We start from the raw sequence: 21,830 nt of genomic DNA on the forward strand, positions 1-21,830 counted from the left end.
AACTACTCTGGAGAAAATACAAAGCCCCCAACAAACTTTAACTACCACAAACAGCTAGGTACCGCAACCAAATGTTGTCTTCTTTGCTGGCCTACCAACGCAGTACAATCAAAGTCAAAACAATCCTTCTTCAATCAGCTTATCAGCCTACTCTCCCCTCTCCTCAAGCCAACCACCATGACAGCAATACCATCAGCAGCATATGACCAAAACACCCCTGCCACACCTCTCCAACTAAGCCTTGCAGCCTCTTGCCAATGATACAAAGTATCTCCCTGTAATACACACATTTTTGGAGTTTCAGATGAGGGGTAAGCATGGCAAAGTTCCCTCAAAGCCTCCAGTTAAACCTTCCCTATCCAATTCCAACTCCCTCCCTCCCTCCACAAGCAACAAGACCAGCATACCAACAACATCCAAGAAGAAGAAAAAGAGGAAGGGGGAAGAGGGTGAGGAGTTGCCTCAGAAAGCAAGCCATCATTAGCCACCAAATGCAGGAATGCTTATTAGCTAACAGGACAAGAAGTCGGAGACGAAGAAGCAGGAGGCTCAGAAGCCGCGGGGCGCGCACCGAGAAGAAGAAGTACCAGGCGCCGCCACCATGTCGTATGATCAGATGCTAGCGCCGCTTCTCGGAGCCGCCGCCGCCGGCCGGCCGGTGTGGACGACGTCGACGACAGCCGGGCTGCAGCACGACGCCGTGAGGAGGCAGATACTCAAGTGCACGCGGTGGCAGCTGGAGGAGACCACGGACTTCGTCACCTGCCCCTACCACTACTACTGCGACAGCTCCTACCCCGGCGACTACCACCCCGCCCTGGGCGCCCTCGTCGCCGCCTTCGCCGCCTACTGCTTCGCCACCGCCCTGGCCTTCACCGTCCTCGACCTCCTCGCTCGGCCGAGCACCACCAGCAGCAGCAGCGCCAGCGGCAGCGGCATAAGCATCAGAGGCATCAAGAGGAAGTACCTGATCCCGTCGGGCCCGTTCCTGCTCCCCCTCGTCCTCCTCGCGCTCGCCAAGGGGCAGCGCCTCAACGCCGTCTTCCCTCTGGCCCAGCTCGGCCCGGCATTGCTGCTGCTGCTCCAGTGCTCCGCCCTCGCCTTCCGGAACGAGGCCGACGGCGACATCCGGTACGCCGTCCTGGAGGCCTCCACGGTGTCCGGGGTGCTCCACGCCAGCCTCTACCTGGACGCTGTCGTGCTGCCCTACTACACGGGGCTGGAGGCGCTCCGCTGGTCCCGCTTCTCCGGCGAGTGCGCGTCGTGCCTCTGCCGGATGGAGCCGCTGGTCGTGGGCGGCACGGCGATGCGGTACAGGGGCCTGTCCAAGACGGCGCTGGCCATCATCTTCGCGCTCTGCTCCCGGATGGTGTGCCGGATCTACGGCGAGGAGCGGCTCAGCGCCTGGACGCGGTCGGCGCTCGAGGGCGTCGGCTGGGTCTTCGTGGCCGCCGACGCCGTGTACCTCGTCGGCTGGGTCGCCGCGGAGGGCGGCGCCGTCGGGGTGGCCGTGTACAGCTTCGTCGCGGCGCTCGTCTTCCTCTGCGTCTTCGGCAAGGTCTACAGATTCTTGGCGTGGGTCGAGTCCAAGTCGCAGTGGAAATCATCAAGCCTCAGCTGCCACAACGTTGTTTGATACTATGATTCTCGCAGAAAAGAAATCCTGTAGAAAGAGAAAGAAACATTTTTCTTAGTTCGTCTTTTGTTTGATGTACAAATTTTACAGTGCTCACAATTGGGAAGGCAAAGAAGGTCTGCAAAAATTTTCCCTTCAGTTTTAGACGAGTTCTCTGAAGCCACTCTGTTCTTTTTGTCGATGAATCTTAAGAAAATTCCCCCCTTTCATTCTCCGTATCTTCCGGCCTAATCCCATCAATCAGACTGCACATTCTGATGCCAGAACTCTGAACCCGGAAAACTGCACTGCAGTCTGCAGCTCTGATCCTACTGTTACGGAGTGGTTTGCGATTTCAATTTCTCATCGGTGCATCGACGTACGCTCGATCGTACTAGGAGGCTGGAGTTAATGATGCGAGGCATTTGGTAGATGAGGGAGGTTCAGAAAAGGGAACAGGACAAGCCAGCAATAACAACGTGCCCAGCCGTTCAGGGCTTGTCCATAGCGATCAGGGGATGATGACCTAACCATTGGCGGTTTCTCTAAGCCAGTTCTTGTAGGCTTCTTCTGCCGCTTCCTTTTACTTCATGGCTCTTGTCATCATCAATTAATCCTTATACTCGGCTTGAGAATAAGTAGTTGGAGTATTCACCTCATGTCTCATCGCGTTGGGAAATGAACCCCAGATATGCCGCACCTGCGGAGTCTCCGAGGACTGCAATTCGAATAATCTACTTACGGCAAGAAGAATGAAAAGGCAGCACAATATGAGTGAAAAATGACGGTTCATGTACTTTGTCACATAGTATTTGGCCCACATACGGTGCCCACGAACCAAAGCGTTTGACTTGGTTGGTTGCAATTCAAAAAAAAAAAACTTAATCCTAGCCTCCTTTCTTGAACAAAGTTTCTGTTTTTCATCCGGATTGCTGGACGGAAGAGTCAGGTACGTGCGGCCCTCCGGAGTCCGGAGGATGATTGAGTTCAAAAAAGAAAAGAAAATCCTGTGTAGGATGATTTGGTAGGGGTCACCGGACCACCCGCAGCAAACTGGAAAGGGTCCTCGCTCAAGTTTGTTGCACAAATGAATTAAGTTCTAAGCAAGCCTGAGGATAACACCCCGTCACTTTCGGAGCCAAGTCCGTCCGTGCATGTCACATCCTTGTCCTCCAACGACTCTCCCCCGTTCGTTCGTAGCCTTTTTCCACCATGTGCGTATCTGTCTGCGCTCAACTGTTGCCCGTTGATGTTTCCGTGTAGCGGCAGAGTAGGATATCTTGCAATCGTGCAGCTAGATGAAAGTGGCGGATCGCGTCATACATTTCTCTCTCAGGACAAGGGTGTCTGGCTTTGTTTTGCAGGTTCCGGCGAGCAATTCGCTGCTACGGTAATGTGCAGCAGGAAGAATGTGCAGATTGTGCTACGACGATCGATGGACAAATCTGTCGCTGTCTCTGACTTGAGTGTACGCCATAGTTTAGTTTATGTTCCTGGTTGCATCAGCATGCGTGCAGTACATATCCTTGTGCGTACTGCAGATCGATTGATGGCAGCAGACGCGCGCGTATAATATCTGGAGAAAGACCGAGCGCGTTTTTGACTGCCTCTTCACGCGCGGTAGACGAACGACGATGGTCGGCCGTAGCACACGACAGGGAGCAGTGCGCTGCAGCCTGTGCTATCTCGACAGGGAAATTTGGGACGACGCTGTAGTTCCCAAAGCAAAAAACAACTAATCTTTCGTAGCTCAAAGCAGGTTATATAGGTTTCGAAACGAGATCGACGTTACTTGCGCCCGAGCCAACGGAGGGTACCCAAAGCAGAGCAGCTAGCAGGGGATGATCGAGGAGGACGACCACCCAACGTGCCAACTGCATCATGGATGGAACTCCTGTAGCCCGCCAAACGTGGACTGGGGGACGTGCTGTGAGACCCGGTAGTGGTCCAAATGCTACCCCGCTGCTCTTCTTTTCCGAGACTCCAAAAGCTTCTCTAACTAACCACTTTGCCTTGATTAGAACGATCCTGCGGTCCTCGTGGCCATAGGCATGCCCCCCTGGAGAATTGAGATACGCTGTCCCCAACATCCATTTGAATTTGAATGGGTTCGGTTCACAGAATTTTTGTACCAAACTGCATGAACTGAAGTCAAATCCTGTGTAGAAATTTCTTTTATACCCGGCCAGTTTTTCTACGTAGGTTTTATTTTACAGGCCACGTTTTTCAAACAAGAATGAAGTCCATATTTCATCCCCAAATGTATCTCCAGGACGCATAATCCACTGAAGTCAAAAACCGTTAAATTTTAACCCTGAAACTCCGCAAAACCTACCCTACACTACAAGGAATATTTCAAATGTTGCTCGGGCAAGGACCACAACAACTTGGAAAACTCTAGCTCAAGGATTCCACTGTTTGCTCGCTTGGAAGTGGCTCACACATCTCCTTTTGGTTCGATCAATGATTGCCGGCTGGAAGATTGTACTCTCTCTATCCAACGCTCTTCTCCTTAGCCAAGGACCGGTTCTCCATTGTAGCTTCCCAATTTGCTGGTGAACGGTCTCTACAATTACATCCAAATCTATCTGAGACTGCTGCCCGAGAACTTCAGTGCCTGCACACTAAACTCATGCATCTTCGGCCGGTTCATATATAACGCTCGTGATGCTCGATCTACTCCCAGCAGAAAACCTGCAACTACAGCCCTTTTTTTACAAATTGCTCACCTTCAGAGGTATTGCTTGGGGACCTAGTACATTCATTTGGCATTCGGTCATCCCCCTGAAACACAAAGTTCTCCTCTGGCTAGCCTTCCATGGCCATCTTAATACTCAGGATAATATGGTCAAGAAGCAATGGAAGAACATTGATCATGATAATTGTGACCTCTGTCCAGTTTTGGAGACTATATTGATTATATCCTATTAAGATGCCGTGATGCACATTATCTTTGGTCCAGCCTGGGATTATCTGCCCAAGCCACGCGAGCCAGCAGCTCCATATCCTTCCTGGAAGAGCAGAATGAATCCAATCAGAGCCGGTATATCTTCTTCGCAGCTTGCGCCTCTCAATTCTGGTATGCCCGGAACGCAAGAGTCTCCCGAAATGAGCACATGACACTGCAACTCATCAAACGGCACATTGCTGATTCGCTTCGTCTTTGGATTTTTAGAACAAGCAAAGATGCTCTCAGGCTTCTTCTTTGTCAATGGATGGAAAACATGTCATGAGAATTAGTTGTTTTTCCAACTTTCTTTTCTCTTCGTTTTGACCCATTTCCAGGGTCTTTCTGTAACTCAACTTTTGAGTTCATTGGAATATATAAGGGAAACAATTGTCTGCCTTTTTATCTCAAAAAAACTCCGCAAAACCAGACAAATCACTTCATTAGATCGTTTTCATGCTGATGTGACCAATTTAGTGGGATTTTGTTGCTGATTAGGATTTTGACCTGCTGATGTGGGCCATTGTCGAAAATTTCCTGACCATCCTACCGTTGACGGCCCAAATTAAACCCATGCAAAATTGGTTCAGAAAAGACTTCCCGATGGGCTGGCCCAAGGTCCGCCTCGGATTAGGCCACGAGCCCACGCGGATACCGCCTCCGATTAGGCCACGAGCCCACGAGACTGTATATCACACGGGGTTTCCCTTGTTTTCTTGCGTCTCTGCATACACCGCACGCTTTCCCCAAATCGGCGACGCCATGGACAAGGAGAGGAAGCTGTCCTTCTCCATCCCTACCAAGGCCAGGCCGCCCAAGCCCCCCACCCACCCCGCCGCCGGGGCTGGTTCCTCCGCCACCAACGGCAAATCCACTTCCGCTGCTGCTGCCCCTGCCCAGCAGTTCGTAACTGAGTTCGATCCGTCCCAAACCCTAACAGCCGCCGGCGCGCCCGCCGTCATCGCGCCCCTCCCGAACTCCGGCCACTTCCTCAATCAACGTTCCCGCAAACCCTCCTCCCTCCCGACCCCTGAGGAGGAGGCCGCCCTCGCGGCCTCCACTGCCGGCGGCCCCACATTCGTGCTTGACACATCCACTGCCCCCGACAACCCCTCCTCACACATCGGCTATGGCCTCACCCTACGTAACGGCGCTGACACGGAGTCGGAGAAGACACTGTCTTCCACTGCTGTCGTGGAATCAGAGAAGAAGCCGCCTTCTTCCGCCCGAGACGTCCCCAGCGGTGACCTTATGCTGCGGCGGTATAAGGAAGATATGGACAGTCTCCCCGATCACCGTGGTATAGACGAGTTTGATGAGGTGCCTGTTGAGGGCTTTGGTGCTGCTCTCCTTGCTGGCTATGGCTGGTCAGAAGGTAAAGGTATTGGTAGGAATAATAAGGGGGATGCCAAGGTCGTTGAGTACGACCGCCGTGCCGGTACGCAGGGGTTAGGCTATAACCCCTCTGAGGCCGACCCTAAGAAGACTCGCTCCGGCGAATGGGTTGTTGGTGGGAAGAAGGGGACAGAAAATGGGAATGTGAAGAGAGATAGGGACAAGAAAGATAGACATGAGGAGAGGGATTTGAGCTCCCGGCAGAAGAGATCTGGTGATCATAGAGCAGAGAGGAGGCCTCAAGAAAAAGCGAGAAGCGCTCGGGATAGCCGAGAAGGCAAGAGTGGTGGTGATGTTGGTAACAAAGTGCGGTGGTTACAGAGCAACATCAGGGTTAGAGTGGTTAATGAGAGGTTCAGCAAAAGGTTGTACTTGATGAAGGGGAAAATTGTCGATGTGGTGGGACCAACAACATGTGACATAATTATGGATGATGGCTCAGAGCTGGTGCAGGGGGTGGAGCAGGATATGCTCGAAACTGTCCTGCCACGGACGAATGGGCGAGTTCTTGTGCTCTGTGGGAAGCACAAGGGTGTGTATGGGCGTCTGGTGGAGAAGAATTCAGCGGAGGAGACTGGACTGGTGGAGGATGCTGATTCAAAGGGCATGATACGTGTGAAATATGATCAGATTGCAGAATATGTTGGGGACCCAGAGTTGCTTGGGCATTGATTTTTTCTTTGAGTGGACATCCGTTTACCAGGATCTCTTCAGCTGTGCTAGGTAATATATGTTCCTTCTTACCGATAAACAATCATTTGTTTTTTGGATGTAAGATCTTGAACAAATGGTTAATTGTGGTATCACTATTATTTGCTGCCTGGATGTATGCAACTTCAGAAAACTGTCAGTTTTGCTTTATAGTAGCCTGTTTGTGTAAGTCTGCTACGTAATGGTCAAATCCTCAAGCTAATTGATGATAATAGAGGGTGATGTCTCATATTTATTAGGCGTTTTCTGAATGCATGCTGACAAATTCATAAACATATTGATTTCTTAAAATAGTTTTGAAATTTATTTCTTGATGTTGAAACAAACTGTAGTGTTGCATTCTAACTTGTTTGTGTAAGTCTGCTATTTGAAATTCTTGCACTCGCCAATGATTTATGGATGTTATATCTCACATTGAAAGAATGTATCTCTGGATAAATGTTTGAGAATCTTAAACATCCTGATTTATTTGAATTTTTTCTTGTTCTTATTACTGCTATGAACATCAGAAATTATTCTCGTAGTTAGTAACTTAGTATTTAGTTGCTTATACTTGGATAGTTGGATCAATTGCATTGTCCTCCATTTACTACATCCTTAGCATGCAGGACTAAACAAAGCAAAAAAAAATTGTTGTGAGAGTACATGAAAGACACATGGGCACACCACAAATGCACATACATGCGTGTGTGTGCTGTCTAAAAACGCTAGGAGATGCGGATTCATGAGTACCTTCCTTAGTATGACGACACACTTTATGCCTGAATGCATGTGTACTGTGTTTAAATGAGGTGGTACGCTAAACATATGTGATGATTGTACTTTCAAGTGATTGTTGATTGCCAAGTGGTACTGAGGATGCCTTTACTTATAGCCATCTCCTTTAAAAGATTTTGAGTCCTTGACACCATGCCATATATGTCAGATGCACAGGGCCACCTTGGGAACCATTCATCACGAAAGTTCTTTGTGGGCCCATGATCACAGGCGTCAGTGTGATGACTGATGAACCTTGGTACTCTAATATGTTCCTATATTGTAGATTATTGTCCCAGGTTCATTGACACTTTACCCTCACAGGTTAGGCGCACAAATTTGTAGCCACTCGTTGAGATGCTATTTTGGCATCATCGATAAGAGTTAATCTACAGTTTATACTGGGACCCTAGCTTAATTTTATATGCGGCTACTGCACAATTTAGACAGCGAGTTCTTGACACCTCCCACCCAGGGTCGATTCTTGTTTGGAGTTTTTCCCAGCACCCACAGCAAGGTGCAATTTGTACCCAGGACGTTTCAAGCTAATCTGAATTACAAAATTCAAACCTGAGGATAATAGAAATATCAACCATAAGGTAAATAAGAAAGAGGAACTAGCCTGTCATGGGGGCTCAATGCGTGCTATAGTAAGGTCAAGGGTTTGACTGTACAGTAGCAAGCTTCATTTTCTCACTACTCAGTTTAGATGTGGATACCCTTAGCCACCAGTCCACCACTAATTTGGTAGGGTTGTTACGGGCATATGGCAATAGTAGCGAGTTATGTGGATGTCCTATCAAGGTTATCAACCAACACAATAAGTCTACTACTGTCATGAATTGTAGCAAGCTTCATTTTCTCACTACTCAGTTGAGATGTGGATCCCCTTAGCCACCACTAATTTGGTAGGGTTGTTACGGGCATATGGCAATAGTAGCGAGTTATGTGGATGTCCTATCAAGGTTATCAACCAACACAATTAGTCTACTACTGTCATGAATTGAATTATAATGAATTTTTTTAGTGGGTTACCAATCTCCAAAATTGGAGATTAGATCATTGAAAAAATTATGAAGTCGACAATAGTAATATAGAAACATAAAAAATGTTCAGTCCAATGATGATTTGGAGAAACTTTTAGGTTTACACTTCAGTGACTGGTCTCTTGAGTTGTAACTTAGTCACCGAGGTTGCATATTCAATCTAATGAACCACGAGCATGTTTTACATATCCGTGTTTATTATGATGCAATGTATATAGAGTATAGAAAATTGCGCTATAAGTTTCTAAACTTACGTGTGGGGCACTCAGTACTGCTTAGCTTGCTATACTTGAAATGAACTTGGCAGGTCAGTAAGACCATATGCTTGTAAGAACATATCAGTTGGGTCTGTATATTTACAGGTCGTCATCTCACTGTCTTCAAAATCTTTGATGTAGTTCTTGTCTTTACTGATTCTGGCGATTACTGCTCCAATGCAAATATTAAGGAAGAGAATGTAAACAAGTTCCAAGCTCGGATTCTCCAATTAAATTATATAGAATTAAAAATTATCAATGCTCAGCATCTTTATTGAGAATGAAGATTGATGAGTGAAATAGTTATATTGGCTTTTATGTTTAGGTGCTCGGCATCTATAGGGCATAAGGCTATGTGGATTGGCTTCTGAACTGCATTTTTTCTTCTAGTTTGGATATGTTAACTAATCAGTGACATATTTTGAAAGACCTATTTCAATACTATGACGAAGAGGCGGCATTGATGTCTCGTAAGGGATGGATGCGATGGAAACTGAAGATTTATGATATGGAAGTACATAGTGATAGATCCATACAGGTAAGAAGATTTCGCAGAGAGGATGACCAGTATGCCCTTGCTTTCTTCTTTAATATACAACTAAGCTCTCCTCCTTTGACGAAAGCAAACTAACAACGGGAACAATAAGCTAATAGACAAAATGATAGAAACAGATACAGATAGGGACTTGTTGGCCATTATCGCATGCAAACAGTACCACATAAACATTCATGATAAAGTACATTGTGGCTGCCCCTAGCCAAATATAGGCCCCTTGTGGCCCTCGACATAGCATGATACGTTTTTTTTACCATTTTGGTAATGCTTATATTATCTATTTTCACATAATTGCAACCTGTACCATAGGCCATATTCATGTTTGACTTCGTAATTCTTGAATACCTTTTAAAATTGATCTCGTTCATTTTAAGATGTAGATGAGCATGTTACTTTGGAATTATGGAATATAGTTCAGGTCACAACAAACATTGATTAACAATTATTTTTATACTTTCATAGATGCGCATGTGATACTTGTTTTGGCACTATCAAAAGAGCACACCAGTATATCACTGTACACTTCCATGGCCTTGCAATCGGAATGCTGTGGTGAACTAGAGGAGGCACATCAATCCCTGTGCATATGATTGATCATTGCTCCCATTGTCTGGGTTTATAAGGCCCACGTAGAATTTTGTGCCAAACTTTGACCAAGAATTACATTAGTAATATGATGTGGCACAAAAATGATATTTTTGAATTCAAATTAGATATTATTTGTATAATTTTTGGTCAAAGTTTGGCATAAAATTCCGCGTGGGCGTTCTAAACCCGGACGGAGGTAGTAGTATGCACACGACATTAGAAATGGCTAGAGACCTATCCCCACATGCTATTCATGGATAATAAGAGTGATAAACATGTGTTTGGCTCCATCATTCTACTTCCATTCTCCCTCAGATATTGCCGCTTACAACAACTTTGCTTGACTTGTCACAGGATTTAGGTCTTAGGCATATTATAGCCAGTCTAGTTTGCGTATTTTAGGATGTGCCCCATACATCTTCGCTTGTATCACTTGTCATGGAGTTGTTAGGAAGGGGTGAGGTAGCAGCTGACAGCAGATAACACTTAGCCATCGAAAGAAAAGACAACAAGGATTATCACCACCACTCACAATGCACAATTATGGAGAGCTTGTTGGCGTTGCCAAAGATGCTATTGCCGTGATAGATCCTACCCTTTTTTCTGAATGCTCTTAACTTCAATCTTCCACGAATTCATGTGAATTCACATCTTTTTTGGCATCATTGACTTCTATTTCAACATAAGTTTTCACCACAAATTAGAAGCAAGTTTGGATACCGCTATTTTAGTATTTGCTAGGTTGCACGTAAATACATCGGATGCCTGCTGCTGATGAATAATTTCAAATATAGCACGCGTGGTTAAACCTCAAATCCTTTATTAGGAGCAGTCAATTAAGCAGCAGCCTGTGTACTTATGTGGAACTTGGCAGAATATTAGAATTTGACTAGATGCGCTACAATATGCTATTATGTGGTTATTTTAATTCTCTATAAAGCTTATCATATTCAATTCCAACTATTCTCATATATGGTGGATTTCTATACTATATCTATCTACCTATTTTCATGGGTGTTTAATTCCATTGGAGCCATGCATACCATTACCATTTGTAGTTATTAACATTGTTTTGCCTCCTCTTGATTCATTCACTTTTAGAACAACACAAACTGTACATGCTAATATGAATATCATTCTTTGTGGTGAGGTGATAATACCCAATAATTTATACAGAGATGTCTGGGACTCTGGTTTAAATTGATTTTTATTGTTGAGCTGTAGGTTGTAGCTGGATAATTGACGGCTACTTTAACTCCTATGGTTGCCAGCTGATTAAAGTTCAGCTATTCCCATCCTTGCATGCCTGACCGTTTCCATGTACTGCTGACGGTGAAGATGGCTTTCTAGCATGCAGACCAAAACTTGTGAACAGTAGCATTCTGTATGCATTACTCTCAGTCATTTTTCGTTCTCTTTAAACTCTCAAAGCTTAGAGATCTTGCTGGTTATCTCCAACTTATGTAAATATAGTTGAATGCCTGTGAAGTGTTACTCAAGCAAAATGTAAATCCAATTACGCTCGCATCACAATTGACATACAAATCAAATGGTCACAAAATCTGAGTTGCGCTGTTGTGCACTTGTGCTTGAGAAAAAACACGAAAACAATAAAATATTTATGATGTGTACTTAAACCCACTAAAACAAGATAGGAAATTACTGATACATAGTTCCACTTTTCAGCATGTTATTGTTTACCCGGAGAGCTGGGATGGCAAACAGACCATCGTCACCAGCTCTAGCATTTATATGGGTGATGTAAAAGATATGGCATGATGATCCGCTTTGTCAACATATTGAAAATTTCTGGAGCAATATTATTTGTTGGTTGCTATGAGCCTATGAGTACCGCAGATTGAAAATTCAGTATGGTGTTCACCAGTCAACATTCTGGATTGCTCTTTTGTGCTTCTGATCTGGTGGCATGTACTATATGGGACTAAACAAGTAAGCTAGAAGCTAGGTGATTGCTAATTTGGTTGCAACACTCTTACCCATAGGCCAGAGTTGTTTGTAAATAATTTAACTAGCAGAATGATGTGGTCTAAGGTGTATAACATGTTGATGACAAGTAACTGTTCCACAGTTACATCTATGCACATCAAATCTACTGGAAAAACAATGATTGCAAGTACTCCATTAGCTAGTAAATGCTTAATGTTACATTTTCGTTTGAAACTGTATTTGTTACGTGACCCCTCATTTCTATATGTTTTTTTTTTCTGAACACTGCTCTGTATCTTCTTTATAGGTTGTTGAGAGTTCAGTATCTCCTACAATGCCTGCAGCTGAAGATCACAACGGACTGAAGTGCATCTCTGAAACCTGTATTAGAGTTCTAGCACCTGGCAACAGCTTTTCAGATGACAGATCTGCTTTGAGGTTTTATTGACCTCAAGTGCGCTGTCTTTCTATATGGAATATGATGCCAGTTTGGCTGTTGTAACAAGCACTGGAAGTTTCAAACGGTCCAAGATTCCTCCTCCACTGTTTGTACTGTAACTTAGGTCCATTCTGGAGCTCCCCGTTCTCCTGAAATCTGGCTCTACTTCCGCTCTCCATGAGTAGAAATCCTGAGTTCAGATTCCGTTCAGCATGTTCAACGTGCTAGATCCCGAAATTCTCTTCCAACGGCCACGGTCATGGATGGTGGCTTTTGAAATTCTCTTTCAAAACCAGGAAGCTATCCTATCAGCCTATGGCTCTGCCGACTCCGCATCCGATCGGAGCTTGTTGAGCTTGTGTCTCTGCGGAATGGAACCTTTGTTTCTGTCATTACCTTGTGCATGGTATGCAGATGGCAGCTACGGCCCTGGTTCTCTTGCAGGATGCTGATCTCATGTTAGCACGTCCTGCCATTCAAAATATGAGATAATATATGGTCAATTTGTATCTAGGAATTTAATATTGAGAAAACAAATTGACACCGAAATAATTTTGTTTCTTAACTTCACACTATTTTGTAAACTGAACACTGTACAGGAGATACGGCAATTCTGATACAGTCCAAATACGTAGCTTCGGTATGTAAAAAATTTTGTGTGTGCCATTCAAAATATGAGATAATATGGTCAATTTGCATCTAGGAACTTCATATTGAGAAAACAAATTGACACCGAAATAATTTTCTTTCTCAACTTCACACTACTTTGTAAACTGAACACTGTACAGGAGATACGGCAATTCTGATACAGTCCAAATACGTAGCTTCGGTATGTAAAAAAATTTGTGTGTGCCATTCAAAATATGAGATAATATGGTCATTTTGCATCTAGGAACTTCATATTGAGAAGAAAATTTTTGACACCGAAATAATTTTCTTTCTTAACTTCACACAATTTTGTAAACTGAACACTGTACAGGAGATACAGCAATTCTGATACAGTCGTATCCAAATACGTAGCTTCGGTATGTACAAAATTGTGTGTTAAAAGTTGGAAACTATTGTAGCTAAGCCTACCAGGATGGTAGCCCAATGGAACTCGATTTGAGTAACTCGGGCTTGTCTGTGATGAATGTGCTAGGTCCTGCAGTTTTGGAATTTCTAGGGCCGAGTTTTAAACCTGCAGCCTGCAAAATGTGTTTTGCTCTACAAACATCACTTTCCTCGGGAACCAGCTTTGTCTAATTGGGCAGTGGATTGAATTCAATCAGCCCAATCTTCATTAGGGCTGATGGGCCTATGTCAATGCTCCCCTCCCTCCTGTGGAAAGCATCGCAGCGATTCCATATTTTGTTTTTCGTTCTATTCCATTTCTTTATTTCTTAAGAGAAATAGTCCCGGCCTCATAGAGGAATTGTTTTCTAAAATAATCATCGCTGCTGGTTAGTCTCATTGAGAGCGATGGATGTCAACTCCAATTATACAGATAGCATAATTCTTATGGTTGGACTTGGATGCATGCAAGCTAGCTAGTCATTTTGGTATTGTTCGCTCAACGCCCTTCATATTGTTCAGTGCAAGCTAATAATGCAGGTAATCAGTTAGTAGTTGGCTAGTTGCCGGTTGATCTGCACTTTTCTTCTTTCGAGAGGGCCTATGGTGAGACAAGAAATGCAGCAGAAAAAGGCTTTTCAACTTATCCAAAGTTGGTAGTACAAGAACCAAACCAGTAATCCACATTAGTGACTACCGATTACCAAGTAATACTGGCTGAAATGTCTCGTCGCGTTTCAGAAAAAAATATTGACCAGGCCTTACACCCGATTTAAGCCTAACGATTTGAGCCAACCTAATGGTGGAACCAATTCGGACATTCAACCGATCGACACCCACGCAGCACGTCCTGATGTTGCTCTAAGCAAGGACATGGCCCGATTTCTTTACGACAACTTGCCACAGTCCCATGAGAAATGATTAGTTCAATGTCAATTAGGGGGGGAATCTCTTCTCAGATCACGGTACCCTGATGCATGCTTAATGGCAGTAGCATTGCTTTGCAGGCAGGTAGCACATCCCAGAGGCGAAACAATGCATATCATAATATGCTGATCTCTGCATTATATATCACATCGTGATGCTAGCTAGCTCCTCGTGCCTAACGGTAGAGAATTTTGTTAACCGGTCGCTCCCATTTTTCTTTTCCCTCAACTACTGGCAGCAGCATGGGCCGCCCATAATCGCTAAATCATGTGATCCCTCCGAGACAGTATTTTACTACTTTCCCGTGGAATATGTACGGTTCGAGTTACTAATAAATACACTTCAAGTGGCAAACTGGCAATCCATGGCGATAGCTCAGCAGTTAATTAAGATGGCTGTGGTGTGGAGATACTTTGCAAATTTTACCAGAAGAAGGTGAGCACCGAAAGCATCTGTGCCAGACCCAAAAGCTAGCCATGGGAATATGCTGCTGGTAAAGACATTTTGGGGTTCAGAGAAAAAAGGAAGGGGGAGCGAAAGGGGAAAGCGAAGAATGTTCATTTTGTGAGGTGCATGTTTCCGTTTGTGTGAAACGAAGTGCAAGACACGCGCGCTCAGCTCCTCCTTCCTAAGGTAAAGCTAAGCTGCACTGCATTGCCCCTGAGGCGTGTTTCTCCTCCTCTGCCCGCGGAACAATTCAGTTTTTGACATAACTGTACGCGTATACTAATGAGATCTCTCTAGCTAATATATACTCCAGCTTGGCCCTAGCTATTCCCCGGATCGCCAACATGGTCACGTTGAAGGCATCTCCTCTATGGATCGCCATGGCTAGCGCATTAATGCTCCATCATGCAGGCACACCGGCATCGACTAAGCTGAGATGCTGCGTAAGTCCCATGTAGTACGATCGACAAGGAAGCATCACGATCATCTAAAAAAAAACAAGGAAGCATCATGGATGCAGCTAGCTACTAGTACGTATGCTTGCTCTAATTACAGGCCTGGGAAAAATGAATGAACAAAATAATGATTCTACGTTAATTTGTGTACATGAAGAAAGATGTGACATTTTCCTCTGCTCGATGGGTGCTGTAAAGGAATTTGGATTTGAGATGGATGAGGACGTCGACCGAGGCGAGCTAGGGGCCAATATGATTGTCAGGCTGTGGGGCGTGGGGATGGATGATGGCTTGACAAGCAAAACTGGGCAGCAGCGCGTGGGTTCGGATATATGCATGTGACGCGTCGCCGGCCGTGTCCCGTGCCGCATCGATCCCGCTGTTCGAAGCCGGCCGGCGGTTGAATCTACCCCTCTCGATTATTGCGTTTTGTGGGTTCATGCAGCTGCCTTTGTTGATCGAGGCTTGACATGGGGGTTTCCATTCGTATATATGGTGTGAAATGGGGATACTAGCGTGCGTGCGTGCATGCACCAAAATTCCACAGACTTAATAACAGAGGTTACGTACATCCATGCATCAGTTGTTTTTTAAGCACGTACTCCAATGAGCATAAATTTGCGAATACTTGTAGTCGATAGAGTGCAAAGGACCAGCTGAAACCGATAGGTTCTATTATACTCACGGGACTTCTAGTTCTACCCGTATGGTATGTGCTTTTATCTTCCCTCGTTTACATTTCGTGGGGGGGGCAACAACGACTGACCGGTTCTTTGAACATGTCATCGATCTGCTGACACTTGCTACTATAACTATCAGTTCAGAAAGATTCGATCGATCGGCGCACCAATACGTACAGAAGGATTCACGAGCCCATATATGAATATACAGTGAATCGTACGTAACAGTACCAAACGACGATAGGTCGATGCACCGATCATTTCCCAACTATACTGTTGTCTTGTTTGTGAATTTGTCACTGCAACACGTATATATAGTCTCTCAAGTTTTGAACTAATAGATCCTCGTAGCTCATCACATGCAGTCATGAGTCTCAGGCGCCGCGCATGCGAAGCTCAGGCGCGCAACCAAAGCACTGAAAGGAAGGCAAAGGCGCAAAGACAAAAAACACATCGAGGACGTACGAAAGATAGATAGGAGTACAGTGCAGTGCGTGGGAGTGCGGGAAAGTGATCAAGCCCCCGGAAAAGGCACATTCCCCCTCTTTTGGTCGAGCCTCTCGCCTTTAACCTCGCCGATCGAGTGTGTGTTTATCTGCAACTTTAGCATGCACCGGATCGAGGCGAGGCCACCGCTTTACAGGATTATTCATTCGTACGTCGTCTTCTTCTGGCCCCTGCAAGGACCGCATATATTGCCAAGGACACATTTCACTGCGTGTTGTTCCATTCCAGCCCCGATGATGCCTACTGGCGGCGTGGCGCGTTGGTGATCCCGCGATCTCCGCGACCTCTCGGCACCGGCTACGTCTTCCAGCTAGCGATCGATCGGAGCTAGTCTCGCTATCGTTCCAGCGGCCCGGCAACTCTATCTTTCGCCTCGATCGAGAAGGGGGGGAAAGGCATGTGCATGCCAAGATAATATGCGTGTGCGGGGGATTTCGTTTTAGATGGAGTAGTAGATGTACTACAGGGTTCTCCCACTTGGTAGTCTATTTACGTTCATGAGCAGTCTCTCTAATCCAATCATTGGATAAGATGCAGATAAATGTAAGAGAAAATGCCAACGATTGGGAAAGAAAGTGCGTCCTCTCTGGTCTCCGATCCGTTTTCTGTTCGTCCAAATCAAGAAACACTATATTTGCTCTCGTGTCCTAGTGGGCCTACGGGTCGGTCGAGTTACTCGAGCGTCGGCGCGCGAGGCAGAGTTTGTTTCAGGTAATTGTAGTTCTTGAGTGAATTGATCTCATAGCTAGCCCGTTGGCGCGAATGAATTGTGCGACAAATTAAGCAGATAGGGGAACGAACTAGGGATCTCAATAGGAATTTCGAATAAGTGACTCCAATTTGTCTACTAAAACATGCGTAGGTACATACTCATTTAGACAAATTTCCGGACGGAGGGAGGAAGTGGTAAGCAAATTAAGCAGCGATGAGCACGTACTTGTATAGACACCACTACATAGGCGCATCTCGGCATCTGCGGAGGGAGAAGGTCCTGCACGTTACCGCACGTACTCCTGCAGAACCGAGTCAACCAAATGTTCAAAACAATGGAAATGTTAGAGCGAAGCTGTCGTTCAATACACTGGATTCAAGATATCAGATGCCATAGACCATAGGAACAAACTTGATTCGAACCTAATTAAGCTCCCGGATTTGTTGACTGTAGCGCTAATACTGGTACTAATCTTTCAACTTTGTTTGGGGTGAAACACTGGCATTCAACTTGCGGGCAACTAGTCAACCTGTCAGAGCTGGATCACAGAGTATTTCGAGAAAGAATCTGGCAGAGCAAGGGATGAAATTTCTCCATACACGGGCACGGATGAAACCATGTCAACGCAGTGACACACATCGCCTCGATCTTTGTACAAACTACTCCGAAATGAAGCTCCTCCTCACAACTTCAAAGTCGTGATCCACACGCACCGTTCGCTATACATGCCACGACGACTCCTAAACCAAAATCAAACTGCGCGACACACTAAACAAAAAGAAAAACGGAGAACAGACTTAAAATTTCAGTTTACTCGACTTGGTCCTCTTGGATCGGCATTCCTGATTCCAGCTCATGAGCTTGCGGAAAACCCCCTGCCGCTCCTCGTAGCTCGACCTCCTCCTCACGAAGCTGCTGCTCTTCTTGAAGCTGCTGCCGCCCAAACTGTTCCAGCTCCTCAGCTGCTTCTCCGCCGCCGGCTGCTTCTTGTCCTTGTCCCCGTCCGTGTCCGGAACCACGGGCGGCGTGACGCAGCGTATGAGCGCCCAGTCGACGCCGGCGAAGAACGGGTGCCTCTTGATCTCCGCGGCGCCGCGCGCGGAGCCCATGCGCCGCCGCGGGTCCCTCTCGAGCAGCCTGCCGACGAGGTCCTTGAGCTGCGCCGCGGACTCCGCCGCCGCTTCGCCGTCGCCGTCGTCGAGCTTCGGGTAGGCAACCTGCTTGGAGAGGATGTTCTTGAGCGTGACGTCCTTGGCGGGGCCCTTGAAGGGCGTGCGGCCGTAGACGAGCTCGTAGAGGAAGACCCCGAATGCCCACCAGTCGACGCCGTTCCCGTGGCCGCTCCCGCTCACGAGCTCCGGCGCCAGGTACTCGTGCGTGCCCACGCAGTCCTTGGAGCTCGCCCCCGTCGGCTCGGCCACGAACTCCAGCCGTTCCTTGGCGTCAATCTCATCGTCCTCGCCGCGACCATTATTGGCGCCAGAGAAGCACGACGGCAGGAGGAGCATTCTTGTCTTCCGCCTGCGGCGGCTCTGTTGGGAGCGCACGTGGCGTTGGCGGACGGCGGGCTCGACGGAGGCCGGGAGCGCGAGGTCGAAGTCGGAGAGCACGACGTGGCCGTCGCCCCGGAGCAGGACGTTCTCCGGCTTGAGATCCCGGTACACGAACCCGAGCACGTGCAGGTACTCGAGCGCGAGTAACACCTCTGCGGCGTAGAACCTGGCGGCGGCGACGGGGAGTCTCCCGCCAGGCCGGCGCCGGAGCAACGAGTGCAGGTCGCCGCCGGAGCAGTAGTCGATGAGGAAGCACGCGTATCTCCCCGCGTCGAGGCGCGCGTAGAGGGTCGGCAGGAACGGGTGGTCGAGGGAGGAGAGCACGCGGGACTCGGCGAGCACGTGGCAGACCCTGGACGGGTCGACGTCGTCGCGGAGGTCGACGACCTTGAGCGCGAAGAGCGGGGAGGACGGCGGGGAGCCCTTGAGGCGGCAGAGGAAGACGCGGGCCAGGTGGCCGTGGCCGAGCTCGCGGACGAGGTGGAGGTGGGCCAGGCGGAGGACGCCGTCCGGGGTGGCGGCGCGGGCGGCGGCGAGGTGCGCCCAGTCCGGGGAGGCGGAGGAGGAGTGCGGCCGCGGGGAGAGCGTGGTGGAGGAGGAGAAGGACGGGAGGGAGAGGGAGCTCCGGGCGCTGAAGGTGGTGGCCGTGGCGAAGGAGGAGGCCGAGGCCGTGGAGGTGAAGGAGAGGTCGAGCGCGCCGGCGGCGTACTCCGCGATGGAGGGTGGGAAGTGCGGGGGAATGTCGGAGGAGGAGAGCGGGGACGGCGGGGCGGGCTCGTGGGTGTCCATTGGCGGAGGAGGCTGGGGCAGTGCTTCCGGTTCCGGGTGCATGGCGGCGAGAGTGAGAGAGACGGAATGAGGGAAGAATGGTTTGTTTGAGAAGGGGTCTGTCATCTGTGTGTGACGCGGGAGGTTGGGATTATAAAGGCAGAGGGCGTCGTGTGGGCGCAGAATGAAGCGGGAGATCGACGATGGCACCAGGGGTGAAGGTTCTTTCTGGATCTGGTTACTGAAAATGGGCCCGATCGATCGGATCTCTGCCCATGAGAAATGAAATGATACGCAGCACTAATCGAGTTGTACGTTGGATTTATTGCTGCATTTCTCAGGGACTTTAGTTACACATTGGAAAAAATTCAAACAGTCATCTGACAATATGTTTATCATCTTCAGCGCACCAAGTGTAAAAGTTCCATGCTTACAGTGTCACGTATGGGCCGTGCTAGCTAGCTAGCTAGAAAGCAGCTGGAGTACGTAGCAACCACAGTGGGCAAAGCTATCTTGCGCGCTAATTTTCGCCGGTGAGGCGTCGAAGACATCGAACCAGGTTCCTTGAAATGACCAGTCAAGGGGTTTGAACGTTGAAACGTTGCGTTCTAGACGCGGCATGTGCCCTAACGGCCGGGTAAAATAGCTTACAACGACAACAATTTCACCTTCAACAATCATCTCACTGTCCCAGCATCGCTTCAGCTGTTCAGATTTAGATTCGAGCATGCCCTGCCCAACCCCGGCCACAGCTCTCTGTCCCTGACGTCAAAAGGCAGTTACAGATGCATAAGGTTCATCGTCCTCGCGTCGTTGCACGCACACTGTTCATTTTTTTTTCCTCGGTTGGTGCTCACCAAAGCCCCCTAGCTAAGCTAGGCAGCTACACTAGACATCCAGTGGACGATGCCTACGCGTGGAGAGATCGATCCGTGACCTGATGTCTGCGCACCGTTTTGCTTGGTCGGCGGTGAAGTTTTGGGTGATTGACTCGTGGCATGATTGATCTGACCCGTTGTGTGTATTCAGCTCCCCGGCCGGCCGGGTCCCGTGAGAGTGACCTACTGTGTATAGCTTCCACCTTTCGAGGTTCCGGATAGAACTGACATCCCGCAGGAGGGTTTTTGAACCTTCTGAGCAGCCCAATGCAAAACAGACTGAAGACTCCGTCGTTTTTATGTGGAGTAGCTTCTCTGCAACCCAATGCAGAGGAACTGGAAGAAGAAAAAAACGTGTTAAAAAATGTCAAGGGTAGTCTATTCTATTGTGTCGTCTGGGTTGAAAGGCTAATAATGCGCGCGTACGTGTGCCACACTATTCAGGAACTTAATGCACTTTACAAGCTCCTGAAAACTGCCGTTGCTCTGAGGTCAACGTCCAGTGGAATACGATGCAAGTGTTGGAGTTAGGCGGAGCATATGGCGGCATTGGCTCGGCCGACCGATCGGTTCGGTATGACACGGATGGCATCGATCACACAAAAAAAAAATCAGCAAAACAAAAGGCGCCTGATACATTGCATGCCAGGCTCGATCGAGGTGGAATAATAAGTAGGTAAAAGCCTCAATCCCCGGTCGTAATTCTAGCGCCGGATGATGCCCGTGTACCAAACTAGTATCGCTTAACTTTGGTGATGACACGAGAATTGTTCCCTACCGTTGTCCTCTCCCTAACCTGTAGCTGTTCGACTTGCTTTAGGCCGATCAGGCTAGCTAATGCCAAACAAGTCAACAACTCGAAACGCAGATTGTGCACATCCAGATCAACTGATCCAACCTACCGTTAATTAACGGGGTCTCAAAGTCTCAACTGCAGGCAGTGGCTACTATTGCTTCTAGTAGTTGTGCTAATGTCGTTCCCCTCCAATCTCGCGTGCACGTACCCACTCATCACGTCGCCAAGCCGTTGAAGCTTGGCCATTCGCTGGTCGATGCCTCTGCCAATGGCATTTCGCCCGGCGCCGTCCATCCTTGCAATTGAGATTCCCGTGGATGCTGCATGAGGGTTGTACTACGGTAGGGTATGAATGTATCGAGGAATCGATCTTCTCGCGAGGCGCAGCCCGATGGGTGTTGTGCTGTTTCATTTTATTTTATTTTCCGCACAAAGATTCCTGATTACCTTTTCCTCGTGGCAGTGAAAGAAAACTTGCGCAAAGGTACAGCTTTACGAACGGCCGCACATGCTGAGATTTTGCGGAAATGATTGAGACTCGCCGGCTTCGCTCGTGCCTCGCGCCCTCGCCGGGGGCCGTTCGAAACACACAAAATCGGTCCCAAGCTTTGCGGCTAGATAGGGTCGCTAACTGTCCATTTTGCGCGCTTCGGGTATTGGATGCTATTTCCAGTGTCGCAGAGATTCAGTACTTCCTCCCTCTCGTATCAAGTGATTTTCTATTACATGTATTTAGATGTTTTTAGTATAAATACATTCATTTTTAGGCAAATTTGAATCACTTAATATGACACGGA

The 21,830-nt window shown here is 47.6% G+C and overlaps 3 protein-coding genes across 17 annotated transcripts; 2 read left to right on the top strand and 1 right to left on the bottom strand.

The window, feature by feature from the left end:
* The first annotated feature begins 268 nt into the window (after window positions 1-268).
* Window positions 269-1,845, top strand: LOC100833619. Its single transcript, XM_003558281.4, has one exon. The coding sequence runs from the start codon at window positions 602-604 to the stop codon at window positions 1,634-1,636; it is 1,035 nt and encodes a 344-aa protein (XP_003558329.1). The 5' UTR covers window positions 269-601; the 3' UTR covers window positions 1,637-1,845.
* A 3,426-nt stretch (window positions 1,846-5,271) lies between these two features.
* LOC100843324 (protein MOS2) lies at window positions 5,272-12,909 on the top strand. Of its 15 annotated transcripts, none has more exons than XM_024456797.1 (5): window positions 5,272-6,680; window positions 7,594-7,748; window positions 9,053-9,265; window positions 11,096-11,255; window positions 12,126-12,909. In XM_024456797.1, exon 1 carries the CDS (start codon window positions 5,325-5,327, stop codon window positions 6,627-6,629), a length of 1,305 nt encoding a protein of 434 aa, XP_024312565.1. In that variant the 5' UTR covers window positions 5,272-5,324; the 3' UTR covers window positions 6,630-6,680; window positions 7,594-7,748; window positions 9,053-9,265; window positions 11,096-11,255; window positions 12,126-12,909. The 15 variants fall into 15 exon arrangements, with proteins under 15 accessions (XP_024312565.1, XP_024312566.1, XP_014752959.1 ...); XM_024456798.1 differs by having other exon boundaries at window positions 9,118-9,265; XM_014897473.2 differs by having other exon boundaries at window positions 9,156-9,265.
* Window positions 12,910-17,570: 4,661 nt separating this feature from the next.
* On the bottom strand, window positions 17,571-19,625 carry LOC100834241 (serine/threonine-protein kinase WAG1). Its single transcript, XM_003558283.4, has one exon. The coding sequence runs from the start codon at window positions 19,483-19,485 to the stop codon at window positions 17,836-17,838; it is 1,650 nt and encodes a 549-aa protein (XP_003558331.3). The 5' UTR covers window positions 19,486-19,625; the 3' UTR covers window positions 17,571-17,835.
* Between the last annotated feature and the right edge of the window lie 2,205 nt (window positions 19,626-21,830).

This window comes from Brachypodium distachyon, chromosome 1 (genome assembly GCF_000005505.3).
Source record: "Brachypodium distachyon strain Bd21 chromosome 1, Brachypodium_distachyon_v3.0, whole genome shotgun sequence".
NCBI lineage: Eukaryota > Viridiplantae > Streptophyta > Magnoliopsida > Poales > Poaceae > Brachypodium > Brachypodium distachyon.